The sequence below is a fragment of the Anolis sagrei genome, chromosome X, assembly GCF_037176765.1.
Source record: "Anolis sagrei isolate rAnoSag1 chromosome X, rAnoSag1.mat, whole genome shotgun sequence".
NCBI classification, from domain to species: domain Eukaryota; kingdom Metazoa; phylum Chordata; class Lepidosauria; order Squamata; family Dactyloidae; genus Anolis; species Anolis sagrei.
The window spans coordinates 30,684,651-30,697,298 of NC_090034.1; the positions used below are offsets into that span (position 1 = coordinate 30,684,651).

The 12,648-nt window shown below is 41.6% G+C and overlaps 1 protein-coding gene across 2 annotated transcripts in view; it reads right to left on the bottom strand.

The window, feature by feature from the left end:
* MAPKAPK5 (MAPK activated protein kinase 5) overlaps positions 1-12,648 on the bottom strand; it is a 39,333-nt gene that overhangs the window by 3,530 nt on the left and 23,155 nt on the right. Inside the window, exons 9-13 of one of the 2 annotated variants that reach the window (XM_060786065.2) lie at positions 6,487-6,674; positions 5,476-5,596; positions 3,875-4,005; positions 3,009-3,124; positions 165-269 (exon numbers count right to left, since the gene is read on the bottom strand). In XM_060786065.2, the coding sequence (XP_060642048.1) occupies positions 165-269; positions 3,009-3,124; positions 3,875-4,005; positions 5,476-5,596; positions 6,487-6,674 (661 nt within the window). Of the gene's footprint in view, positions 1-164; positions 270-3,002; positions 3,125-3,874; positions 4,006-5,475; positions 5,597-6,486; positions 6,675-12,648 lie in introns of both variants that reach the window. The other variant, XM_060786064.2, reaches the window with a different exon arrangement.

The following is a 12,648-nucleotide window of genomic DNA, read 5'->3' on the forward strand; positions in this document are numbered from 1 at the left end:
ATTGGTAACATTGGTATGATTGCACCCCACCCTGAGACTGTGAAGAGAGCAGGATATGAGAACATGAGGAAATGATGGACTGGACTGAAGCTAATTGGATCCAACTTTCTCTAAAGTAATAAAATATGTCCTCTTTCTCGCCTGTGTTCCATAGTTGTACTTACCATTCCAGCTAAAGGTCTGGAGTGTGTCTCGTAACAATTTACACTCCCGGTTATACTTCCAGGCTTCCTGCATCACTTCATTCAGTTTCTCGTCTTCATTCTCACCTATTTCAGAAAAGAGAAAGAAGTCACAAGAGCAATCCTCACAGGTTACATCAGGTATGGGCAAACCCAGGCCTGGGGGCCAGATGTAGCCCCTTGGGCTCTTTTCGCAGGCCATCCTTTCTCTCACCATCCTATCCTTCCTTCTCTTTTTCCTTCCTCCTTTCCTCCTGGGGGATGTTTAGCTGGGAGAAGAGAAGGTAGAGAGGGAACATGAGAACCATGTATTATCGAAGGCTTTCATGGCCGGAATCACTGGGCTGTTGTAAGTTTTCTGGGCTGTATGGCCATGTTCTAGAAGCATTCTCTCCTGACGTTTTGCCAGCATCCATAGTAGGCATCCTCAGAGGTTGTGAGGTCTGTTGGAAACTAGGAAAATGGGCTTTATATATCTGTGGCATGTTTTGGAACATGGCCAGACAGCCTGGAAAACGTATGACAATCCATGACAACCATGTTTCAAGATTTAAAAGGGTATCCCTCCCATTGAGGAGGAGGGGCAAAACTTCCTTTCTGCTGCTCTAGAGACCAGGACACAAGGGAGCAATGGGTTCAAATGGCAGGGAAAGAGATTTGACTAAAAAGATTAGGAAGAACTTCCTGAGAGTAAGAGCTGTTGAAGATTGGCATAGGCTGTCTCAGAGTGTACTGGAGTCTTCGTCTCTGGAGGCTTTTCCACAGAGGCTGTCTCTCGGGAGTGCTTTGATTGTGCCATCTTCCATGGCAGGGGATTGGACTGGATGGCTCTTGGGGGCCACTTCCAGCTCTAGGATTCTATATCAGGAGTAGGTAATACTGGGTCTAATCAATACACTTTTTCTCACCTGTCCACCATCTCATCCTGACCAAGGCCAACCCTTTTGGGATCCAAACATTCCCCGTCTTTCCTTCACTTTTTGCCTCCAAAAAAGAAGAGAAAGAGGAGGAAAGGGCAGGGAGGGGGCTTGGGAAGAACCCTCTCCCTCCCGGCCTGCCCACCCTGCTCTGGCATAACATGCAGCTCACAAGTTCGCCCATGCCTGGGTTACATCCTTGAAGAAGGGTGGCCATCTGTCAAGGGTGCCTTGATTGTGCTTTTCCTGCCTGGCAGAAAGGGGTTGGATTGGATAGCCCTTGGGGTCTCTTCCAACTCTAGCATCCTTTAGTCCTATTTTTCTCCATTAACCTTCAAATGTCTATAAGGCTCGATGGCCATCTGTCGGGAGGGCTTAGATTGTCTTTTCCCGCCTGGCAGAAGGGGGTTGGACTGGATCCTCCTTGGGGGTCTCTTCCAACTCTAGGATTCTTTGTTAAGACATGGTTCTTCAATCTGTCCTTGCAAGCAATGGCTGCTGTTCCTTGCAATGATTACACTATGTAACACAATTCTGGTTCCTGGGTTATAAATGTCATGTCCTAATTGGTTCTATCATAAAAACATGGAAAAGACATTGTGCAGCACACTTTGCTCTAGTTTTTCAATGAATATCTCATGGAATCTCAACCAATAAAACATAGTTAGTGGCACAAAAACAAAGTTTCTGGAGTAGAACAACTATTTTCAAAGTAAGCACCGCAAAATTAAACAGGAAATACAAGACTGGGTCAAAAAAGTAATGCCTCCATTGCTGTAACTTTTCTTTCTTTCCCAGCTACTGGACTATCTATGCATGATATGATGGAGGTCACCTTACTCTGTTGATATGGTCCTTTCTTTTACCGATTGACTGATTAGAACCATGAATCTGAAGCTCAAAGAAAGGGTTGTCATTGAATTTCTGGCCAAAGAAGGTTGTGCACCTAAGGAAATCCATCATCGCTTGAAGGATATTTACAATTTGGCCCCTTCTGACTTTGACCTTTTTGGACCTTTGAAAGACAATCTACGTGGCTTCAAATTCAATGACCTGAATGATGTTCAAACAGCTTTAAAATCATATGTCATGAGGCCAAACCCTGCATTTTTCCAAAATGGTTTGAATGCCTGGGTTAAACGACAGCGCAAATGTGTCCAAATTGATTGTGACTATATTGAATGGTAGTTTTGCATAGAGGACAGTTCAGGCTATGATCTTGAGCAACTATTATATGTTCATTCATAACATTTTTATGATGTAGGAGGCAAAACCTTTTGACCCACCCTCATATCTATCTAAATCTGCCTGCCTGCCTGCCTGCCTGCCTGCCTGCCTGCCTGCCTGCCTATCTATCTATCTATCTATCTATCGTCCAGAGTGGGGGAAAGAACCCTTTGTCTGTTTGAAGCAAATGTAAGTGTTGCAACTGGCAAGCTTGATCAGCATTGAGTCACATTAAACTGCCCAGGGAGACAGGGCGGGGAGAATTCTATGCCAGGAGGGGAAAGAACAACCCAAGTCCACAGAGCACTCTGAATCTCTCAAATTGCATTCCATCCCAGCTCAAGTAGATAACTGTGGCTAAGACATTGAAATGCCTTTTTAATAAAGGGCTGGTGCTCCCTTTGCCCAGGTGCTAAGGCAGGCATAGGCAAACTCCGGCCCTCTGGGTGTTTTGGACTACAACTCCCACAATTCCTAACAACCTCAATTCCTTTTCCCCCTCAGCTGCTAAAGTGGCTGAGGGGGGAAAGGAAGGGGCCTGAGGCTGTTAGGAATTGTAGGAGTTGTAGTCCCAAACACCAGGAGGGCAGAAGTTTGCCCATGCCTGTACTAAGGTCAACTTGGCTACCCCCCCCCCCCTTTCCCCCCAAAAAGCAACATGTCTGTGAATGGCGACCTTTACCAGCCTGCGGCAGGATGCACTGGGCGATGACGTCGCGGAGCTTCTCCAGCGCCACATTGGAGTCCTCGCTGCTGTTCTCTGGGTCGTGGATGTAGACGCTGTCTTTGGGCTTCGTCCTGGAAGGAAGCAGAGAGGAGGGAAGATGAGCCCCTGGTGCCCTTTTTCTTCAAAATACCCTCTTTACTTGAATCTAATGCTCATCTCTTTTGGCTAAAGACTTTGAGGATGTGAGTTAGATTCACATCATACAGTCATCTTAGTGCTGAGCCAAAGCCAAATGGGAAGCTGCTTCAGGAGCACATGGAGCTCCTCTTTGACCGACATCACCTCTAATTAAATGGTCATGGCTCAATGCTTTACCATCCTGGGATGTGTAGTTTGGTGTGGCATCAGCATTCTTTAGCAGAGGCTCAAGGCCTTGTAGAACTACATCCCCTATGATTCCATAACATCGAAGCGAGGCAATTAAAATGAATTCATTCTAGGGCAGGCATGAGCAAACTTTCTAACTTGAGGGCTGCATGCTAGCACTCCCTGCTAGAAGGACTGGCTGCCCGGTGATGGAAGGAAGGAAGGACAAAAGGGAGGATGGGAAGGAAGAAGGAAAAAGAGAAGGAATGAAGAAAGGGAGGACAAGAAGGAAGGGAAGTCCCAGGACACAACCCAAAAGCCTCTCCATAGAATAATCCAGCCCAAAAGAAGCCCTGCACCGCACCTTTCCAACCCTCAGTGGGATAGCATGGCCAAATTGGTGAGTTTGGGACCCCTTAGATCTGGATGTCTCCGAGCCCATTTCACCACCTGCAGTGACCACTTTGAGCTTGCAATGTGCATTAGAATCTACTTGACTGTCTGCATGCTTTTACCCCAGGAGTTTCCGCTTGCGAAGGATGGGGTTGTTGACAGAATGGAGGGGCTTGAGGCTGACTTTGAGGTCCTGGATTCTCATGTTGGCCAGCTGCTCAGCATGCGCCTGCTGGATCCCCGCCACCATCGCCTAGTTTGGGGAGAGAAGACCTAACGTTACATTTTCAGGTTGAAAATTATTGCACGCCAGAACCCATAGGAAGGAGGAGAGGAAGGGAAAGGCAGCTTCCTCTGAAAAGCAAAATCTTGGCAGGAACACTTTGGTGGGCATCCCAGGTTTCTCCAGCCAGTGGCACCAGAGGATAGGTTGTCTGGGGACAATGGGAGTAATCCAAAGATAAGTAAAAAGGAGGAGCCCTTTGGGCTATGAAGGGATCTTGAATGGAATTTTATGGGTTGCAGATTTTTCTTGCTCAAGGGCTTGTTCTCACAAAATTCTTTTAAAAAGAATTAAATTGATATTATATTTTGTTTTGTAAGTAGATTTGTACATTTAATACATACACGTCATTTATCTATAACCACATTTCGCCAGCCTCTTCCATTGTCTCCCACTTCCTCCATTCTATATTATCCACTCACTTATCTAATATAGCTTAGTTGTATTCAGTCTTTGGACATTTTTACCTTTGGACATTTTTGCCACATGTGAGCATGCCATCCTTTGCTTAATCCACAGTGCCAACATGCTGATCTTTTACCGCTAATCATATTTGATAGTTATGCTGTGGGACAATACTGTTTCCATATAAATCTCCTTTCTATTTCTTTGTACTTCTGTATTTTGCTTTTCCTAGCCTCTTTTCTTAAGTCCTCTATTATTTGTCTTGTAAGTATGCCCTCTTTTGGTCATTTATCTCATAATGTTCTTATATTCCTCATCTTTGACCATCCCTTTGTATATTACTCCAACCAGCCCTTTCTCTGAAGTCTGTGCTTTTTTGATTATGTCTTCCATCATGCTCTCCTTACCTATACATTCTTCATATTTTCCTTGTTTCAATTTATTATATAATCCTAGTATCTTAACCCAATTTTTGTTTCCCATCTTATCTATTATTCTGTTTATAGGAATAAGATGGCCGTTTTCGCAAAATGCCCGGCTCAGGACCTTTCTTACCTTGGGCCACAACGCCCAACACCCTCTTGTTGGCACCCAATGATTCCCTCCTGAGCTGGCACTGCTGAGGGTTTGGCAATGTGGCCATGCTGCTTGTCCCAGTGCCAATCCCCCAACTGCTTGGCTTGGGTCAGGTGCAGCCCTGTCTGCTGCGGCACCAGAGGCCCCTCCTCACAAAATTGGGAAAGGTTCACAGAAGAAAAGGCACAGTGGCATTATTTTCTGCCTGTCAGCTATGATGGAAATACTGTTCTACACAGGCATCCCCTTCCTTTTATGATAAGACTGCCATATACCCTTGCAATTGGACCATGACACTCAAAGGGCCGATTCAGCCAGTGACAGGAAACTCCTCTCCTTCCCTGAGACCTAGAAAGCCACTCTGGGTCAGAGCAAGATCCAACAACTCAACCTGGTGAAAGGCAGGCCCCATCTTTCCTCAAAGCTTACACTAAGCAAAGAAAATGAAATGGCATAAACCTTGTCCATCATGAGCTGCGCCGAGGGCAAGACGTTATCCAGAGCCTCGGTGGAGTTCAGCCAGGGATGGTCCAGGACACCTTCAATGGTCAGTCGTTCCTCGGGCTTAACTTTCAGTAGCCTAAGAGGTGAGCAACAACAAGAAAGCCCATCATAAGCCCATCCGTTACAATGACTCTTTTTTGTTCAAATGCCGCTTCCAACAGATACAGCTTCTAGGACGCATTGAGGTCCATGCTGAATTTGGCTCCATTTCTTCCTGCTTCTCTTTGCTGGCGTGGAATGTGACCGCACCACAAGGCTCCTATGGAGAGGCAGCATCCATTCCTTCTGCCCAATCGGGACGGCCCCAAGTTATTTTTCTGCCCAAAGCAAAACACTAAATAGTTCCTCCTAATTTTTAGAGAAATCTTGGAATGTGGCCTGGCCACTAATACCTGTAAATCCTGCTCCCAAAATGCTGAGGGTCTGCTAGCAAATGGGCACAGGCCTCTCCGACCCTCCAGGAAGTGGGCAACCCTTGGGGCCAAAGCCCGCATGGCGCTAGGATGGGCAGATCAGAGCAACACACCCATCAGAGCTCAGTGCAGTTCAGTTCTGCTTTCCCATATCATAAAAATGATGTATTGGTCCCCACCTCTTCCCCACAACAAGTAATGTCTAACCCTTCACACCTGATCCATGATCAAGGCATGCTTTTCTCATGGTCTGAAGCCCGGGAAAAGCCCCTTTCTGTTTAAAATGATGCTAAAGGGAAACCCTGAAGGCTGGGATCAGTAAAGGCACACAATATTCTCTGGAAAGATGGGACTCCATTGCTGCTGTCTTTAAAGGTGCACCCACAGATTGCTCTCAACCTTTGGACTTCAACTCCCAGAATCCATCAGCATTGGCCACAATGCCTGGCCTTTGTGGAAGTCAAAGTCCAAAGTGCCAAAAAGGCAGAGAAGCACTGATTTAAAGGCATCATCTAAACATATAGGGATCCAACATTAATATAAGACAACTTACTTGCGCACAATGTCTTTTGCCATTTCAGAGATCTGGCTCCACTCTTCTTCGGGAAACTCAAAGCTCCCCGTCATGATCTTCTTCCTCATGTCCTTGGGAATTGTCCGACTGTGGTGCTTGGAGTAGAAAGGTGGGTAACCACATAGCATCACGTAGATAATGACGCCCAAGGACCATAAGTCACAGCTCTGGAGGGAAGGACAAAGAGGACTATGTAGGATGTATGGAGCACAAGGTTGTCGGGGGGATGTGACAGAGCACTTATTATTATTATTATTATTATTATTATTATTATTATTATTCACGAATTCAGACTGACAGAGTTTTGGAGCACAATACTCCTGACCTCACGATCATGTTATGGATCGTTGATGTTGCAATCCCAGATGACAGAAGGATTGAAGAGAAACAACTGGAAAAGCTGACACGATATGAGGATTTAAAGATCGAACTGCAAAGACTCTGGCACAAGCCAGTCAAGGTGGTCCCAGTGGTGATCGACACACTGGGTGCAGTGCCTAAAGACCTTGGCCTGCACTTAAAACACAATCAGCGCTGACAAAATTACCATCTGACAGCTACAGAAGGCCACCTTACTGGGATCTGAACGCATTATTCGCAGATACATCACACAGTCCTAGACACTTGGGAAGTGTCCGACGTGTGATCCAATTCAACAGCCAGCAGAATAATCTTGTCTGCTGTGGACTCATCTTGTTGTGTTTCAGATAATAAGAATATTTATTTATAAACCACCCGATCTCCCCAAAGGGACTCAGGGCAGTTTCCAACAAATAGGGCAAACATTCAATGCCAAAAAAAATCCATACAAACAGTTTACATCAGGACAAGACACATTCGATATATAACACAACATAACTATAGCTTAATAATCAAAATAGCAAAAAATAAAAATAAAATAAATAAAACAAAACATAATGAAAATATGATTATATTTATTTGTTACCTGCCTCTCCTAATGGCCTGAAGCAGGATACAAGAGTCAAAACATATGACCATAAAATACATACAAAATAAAACGCATCAACAAAACCACATCATTTAAAAACACACCAAACACAGAATACAAAATCAACCTATAGCGGTAATAAAATGTAAATTCAAAATATATGATCCAGAGTTGATTGGGTAGACCTGTCGGAAGAGAAAGGTCTTCAGTTGGGTCTTAAATTGGAGTCAGTGGCCGCCAGAAGACCACAGTATCCTAAAGGACAGATTGTATGGGAGAAGGCAATCCTGAATGTAAGGACCGAAATCATGTAGGGATTTAAAGGTCAAAACTAACACCTTATACTGTAGGGCCGACTGGCTAGATTCACACTGCCCCACACCTCAGGATCCGATCCCAGATTTCTCTGCTTTGAACTGGATAATATAAGGCCCCTTCTACACTGCGATATAATCCAGATTATCAAAGCAGACATTCTATTTCTGATATGCTTAATATATACAAGAAAGATGATGGATGCAAAAGAGATATAGATGGGCATGATGTATGCTGGGGTGGGCAAATGCTCAGGAGGCACAGTTAATACTTTGTTGTTGTTCATTCGTTCAGTCGTCTCCGATTCTTCGTGACCTCATGGACCAGCCCACGCCAGAGCTCCCTGTCGGCTGTCACCACCCCCAGCTCCTTCAAGGTCAGTCCAGTCACTTCAAGGATGCCATCCATCCATCTCGCCCTTGGTCGGCCCCTCTTCCTTTTACCTTCCACTTTCCCCAGCATAATTGTCTTCTCTAGGCTTTCCTTTCTTCTCATGATGTGGCCAAAATATTTCATCTTTGCCTCTACTATCTTTCCCTCCAGTGAGCAGTCAGGCTTTATTTCCTGGAGGATGGACTGGTTGGATCTTCTCGCAGTCCAAGGCACTCTCAGAACTTTCCTCCAACACCACAGCTCAAAAGCATCGATCTTCCTTCGCTCAGCCTTCCCTAAGGTCCAGCTCTCACACCCGTAGGTTACTACAGGGAATACCATGGCTTTGACTATGCGGATCTTTATTGCCAGTGTGATGTCTCTACTCTTTACTATTTTATCGAGATTGGACATTGCTCTCCTCCCAAGAAGTAAGCGTCTTCTGATTTCCTGGCTACAGTCTGCATCTGCAGTAATCTTTGCACCTAGAAATACAAAGTCTGTCACGGCCTCCACATTTTCTTCCTCTATTTTCCAGTTGTCATTCTTGTTGCCATAATTTTGGTTTTTTTATGTTTAGCTGCAACCCGGCTTTTGCGCTTTCTTCTTTCACCTTGATTAGAAGGCTCATCAGCTCCTCCTCACTTTCGGCCATCAAAGTGGTGTCATCTGCATATCTGAGGTTGTTAATGTTTCTTCCAGCAATTTTCACCCAGCTTTGCATTAATACTTTACTGGGCATGAAATGAAACTTTTGCTCCAAAAACATTGCTTCTCTTAACAAACAAAAAAAAAAAGGGCGCCTTCTGCCCTCTTGTGGCCACAATGCGAAATTCTGCCAGGTTCTATCTCATTCCGTTTTAGTATTTTTTTAAAAAAAAATCATTTTTATTGCGTTTTAGTGTAAATACAAGGAAAGTGGGGGAATAATTGTGGAGGAGATAGAAAAGTAGGAAATAATAGTGGAGATAGGGCATTGTGGGGAGGGGGGGGAGAAGAAAAAAATAATGGGGGGAGGGTAAGAATAGGAGTACCAAATAAAAATTAAAAATTTAACATCAACAAAAAAAAAAGAGGGGGTGGATTTCCATCTGTTCTTTGAAGATCTTCTAATTTATTTTGCAAAATCTAAAAACATGGTAGAGAAAAAGAAAAAATGAAAAGACAAAAAGAAAAAGTCTTTCATTTTAAATAATCCAGTATGCTTTCCTGTGGTACAGTTATTTGTATTCTATGTTGTTGAGGATCAAGAAATGACCTCTATTTTTTGTTGCTTGAAATAGTTTTTCACCAAGTCCCAGTTTGTGTGTTTTTTCGGTTTTCCTTCATTCGATGTTAGCCAGTATGTTAACTCATCCATGTTCATTATTTCTAGTATTTTACTTTGCCATTCTTCTATTTGTGGTATTTCTTTCTGCCTCCAACTCTTGGCATAGACAATCCTGGCTGCTGTAATTAGGTAGTTAAAGATGATGTCTTTATTTTTGTCTCCTATAATATCGTACATTCCCAGCAAGAAGAACTCTGGTTCTTTTCTCATTTTTATGTCAAGTATCTTTTGTATATTAAAATAAATTATATTCCAAAAATTTTTTGCTTTTGGGCATGACCACCACATGTGGTAGAAGGATCCTATGTGTTGATCGCATTTCCAACATCTATCGGATGATTTTTGTGGAACTTTGAGATCTTTTGTGGTGTGATGTACCACCTATGTATCATCTTAACTTGATTTTCTTTTAGATTGTAAGAATAGGTGTATTTCATTTTCTGATTCCAGATCTTCTCCCATTGATCTATTCGAATTTGATGGCCTATATTTTGCGCCCATTTAATCATTGATTCTTTTATTTGCTGTTTCTGTTGACCATTCTAGTAATTTTTTGTAAATTTTTGTGATTGTTTTGTTGTTTGTCCTCATGATAGTGTCCCAGAATCCTTCTTTGGTTCCAAAATTTAATTCTTTATCAGTTTTATAGCAGTCTAAAATTTGTCTGTAGTTTAGCCATGATAGGGTACTGAAAATTTCTTTGATCTCTTTTTCTCCTTTTAATTCATATTTCCCTCTTTCTAACCTTAATAACACTTTGTAAGTGGGCCAACTTTCCCAGCCAAGTTCTCTCCGCTGGAATGCTTCTAGGGGGGATAGCCATAGTGGCGTATTGATGTAAAATCTTCTTTTGTATTTTTCCCAAATTTTAATTAGGCCAGCTCTGATGTAATGATTAGTGAATTTTTTTTCAATCTTAATTTTATCGTACCACAAATAGGCATGCCATCCCCGTCTTAAGTCAGCCCCTTCTAATGTCAGTACATTTCTTCTTTTTAAAGTAGTCCAGTCTTTAATCCAGCCGAGTCCACATGCTTCATAGTATGTTCTTAGGTCTGGTAACCCAAGACCACCTCTTTTTTTCTCATCTATCAAAATAAGTCGCTTTATTCTCGGTTTCTTCCCTTGCCATATAAATTTTGAAATATCCTTATTTCATGTATTAAATATATTCATGTTTCTAATTATTGGCAGGGATTGAAAGAGGAATAGCATTTTTGGAAGTATGTTGATTTTGATTGTCGAAATTCGGCCTAATAAAGATAATTTAAAGTTTTTCCAATTGTCCAGTTCTTTTCTTATTTCTTTCCATTTTTGTTCGTAGTTATTTTTCATTAATTGAGAATTTTTGGCTGTCAATGTTATACCCAAGTACTTTATTTTCTCTACTACTTGGAACTCCGTTATGTTTGCGAGTTCTTCTTTTTTCTTTTTTGAAAGGTTTTTTGTCAATACCATTGTCTTTTTCTTATTTATTTTCAATCCTGCTACTCTCCCATATTGTTCAATTTTGTTCAGCCATTTTGAGATATTTTCTATTGGGTTGTTGATAATACAGATTATGTCATCTGCATATGCTCTTACTTTGTAATTTTCCTTATTAATTCTGATACCTCTTAGTTCCGGATCATTTCTTATATTATTTAATAAAGTCTCTATTGCCATTATGAATAAGAGGGGTGACAATGGGCATCCCTGTCTTGTACCCTTAGTTATTTTTATACTTCTTGACTCTTGCAAATTTATCAACATTTTAGCCTCTTGGGTATCATATATTGCGTCTATGGCATTTGTAAATTGGTATCCGAAGTCCATTTCTTTCATTAACAATTTTAGATAATCCCAATTCAAATTGTCAAATGCTTTTTCAGCATCTAAACTGAGTAAAGCTAATTCTTCCTGATTGTGTTTTTCGCAGGATTCAATTGTATTTAATCTAATTCTCACATTGTCTTTGATCTGCCTGTTTGGGAGGAAGCCTGATTGTTCTTCTTTCACCCATTCATTTAGAAAGGTCTTTAGCCTTTCTGCAAGAATACTCGCAAAGATTTTGTAATCTGTGTTCAGGAGTGAAATAGGCCTATAATTCTTAACGTCTCGTGGGTCTTGGTTTTCTTTGTGTATCATTGTAATATGGGCTGCTTTCCATGATTCTGGTATTTTATTTTGCTCATGTAAAATCCCATTCATTAGTTTTTGTAAGTGTGGGGTCAATTCGTCTTTCATAACTTTGTAATAAGTGGCTGTAAAGCCATCTGGGCCCGGTGCTTTATTTCCATCCATTTTCTTAATTGCATTCTTAATTTCTTCCTCAGTTACTTCTTTGTTCAAATTTAATCTTTGTTGGTCTGTAATTTTCGGTAAGTTTTGTTTACTCAAAAAGAGCATGACCTCCTCTTTTTTTTATTGGATCTTTGGCGTAAAGTTTTTGATAGTATTTGTGAAATTGCTTCATAATGTCTTGATTGTTTGTAAAGTGTTTGCCCTCTGTTTCTATTTCTGTTATTATTTGTCTCTGTTTTTTCTGTTGGATCTTCCTAGAGAGCCAACGTCCGGGTTTGTTCGCATGTTGAAAGTCTCTTTGTTTAATAAATTTGAGCTGTTTAGCTAATTGTTCTGTTTCTAATTTCTCTCTTTGGGTATGCCAAAATTTCAAATCTTGTTTATTTTTTTGTCCATTGGGTTCTGTTTTAGTTTCCCCTCCAGCATGTTTATCTGTTGGGTCACCTTTTCCATTTTTTGTCTCTTCAATCTCTGTTTGTTTGCATTTTGTTGGATAAAGTGCCCTCTCATTACTACCTTACTGGCATCCCAAATTGTTTGTAATGATACCTCTTGGGATAGATTAATTTGGAAGTACTCCTTTAATATTTCTTTATTTTTGTTTATGTCTTCTTCAGATTTTATAAGATTATCATTTAGTCTCCATCTGTAAGCTCTTTTTGTTTCATTGAGTGTGAATTCTATGGGGCAGTGGTCTGATATTGTTCTTGGTTGAATTTTAATTTTTGCCATTTTTGTGAGTATTGTATTTGAGGCCCAAATCATGTCAATTCTAGACCATGATTGATGGCGGTCTGAGAAAAAGGTATAGTCCATTTCTTTTGGATGCAATTTTCTCCAAAGATCAATCAAGTCAAATTTTTGTTTCAAGTTTAGAAATTTTTGAGGTAAT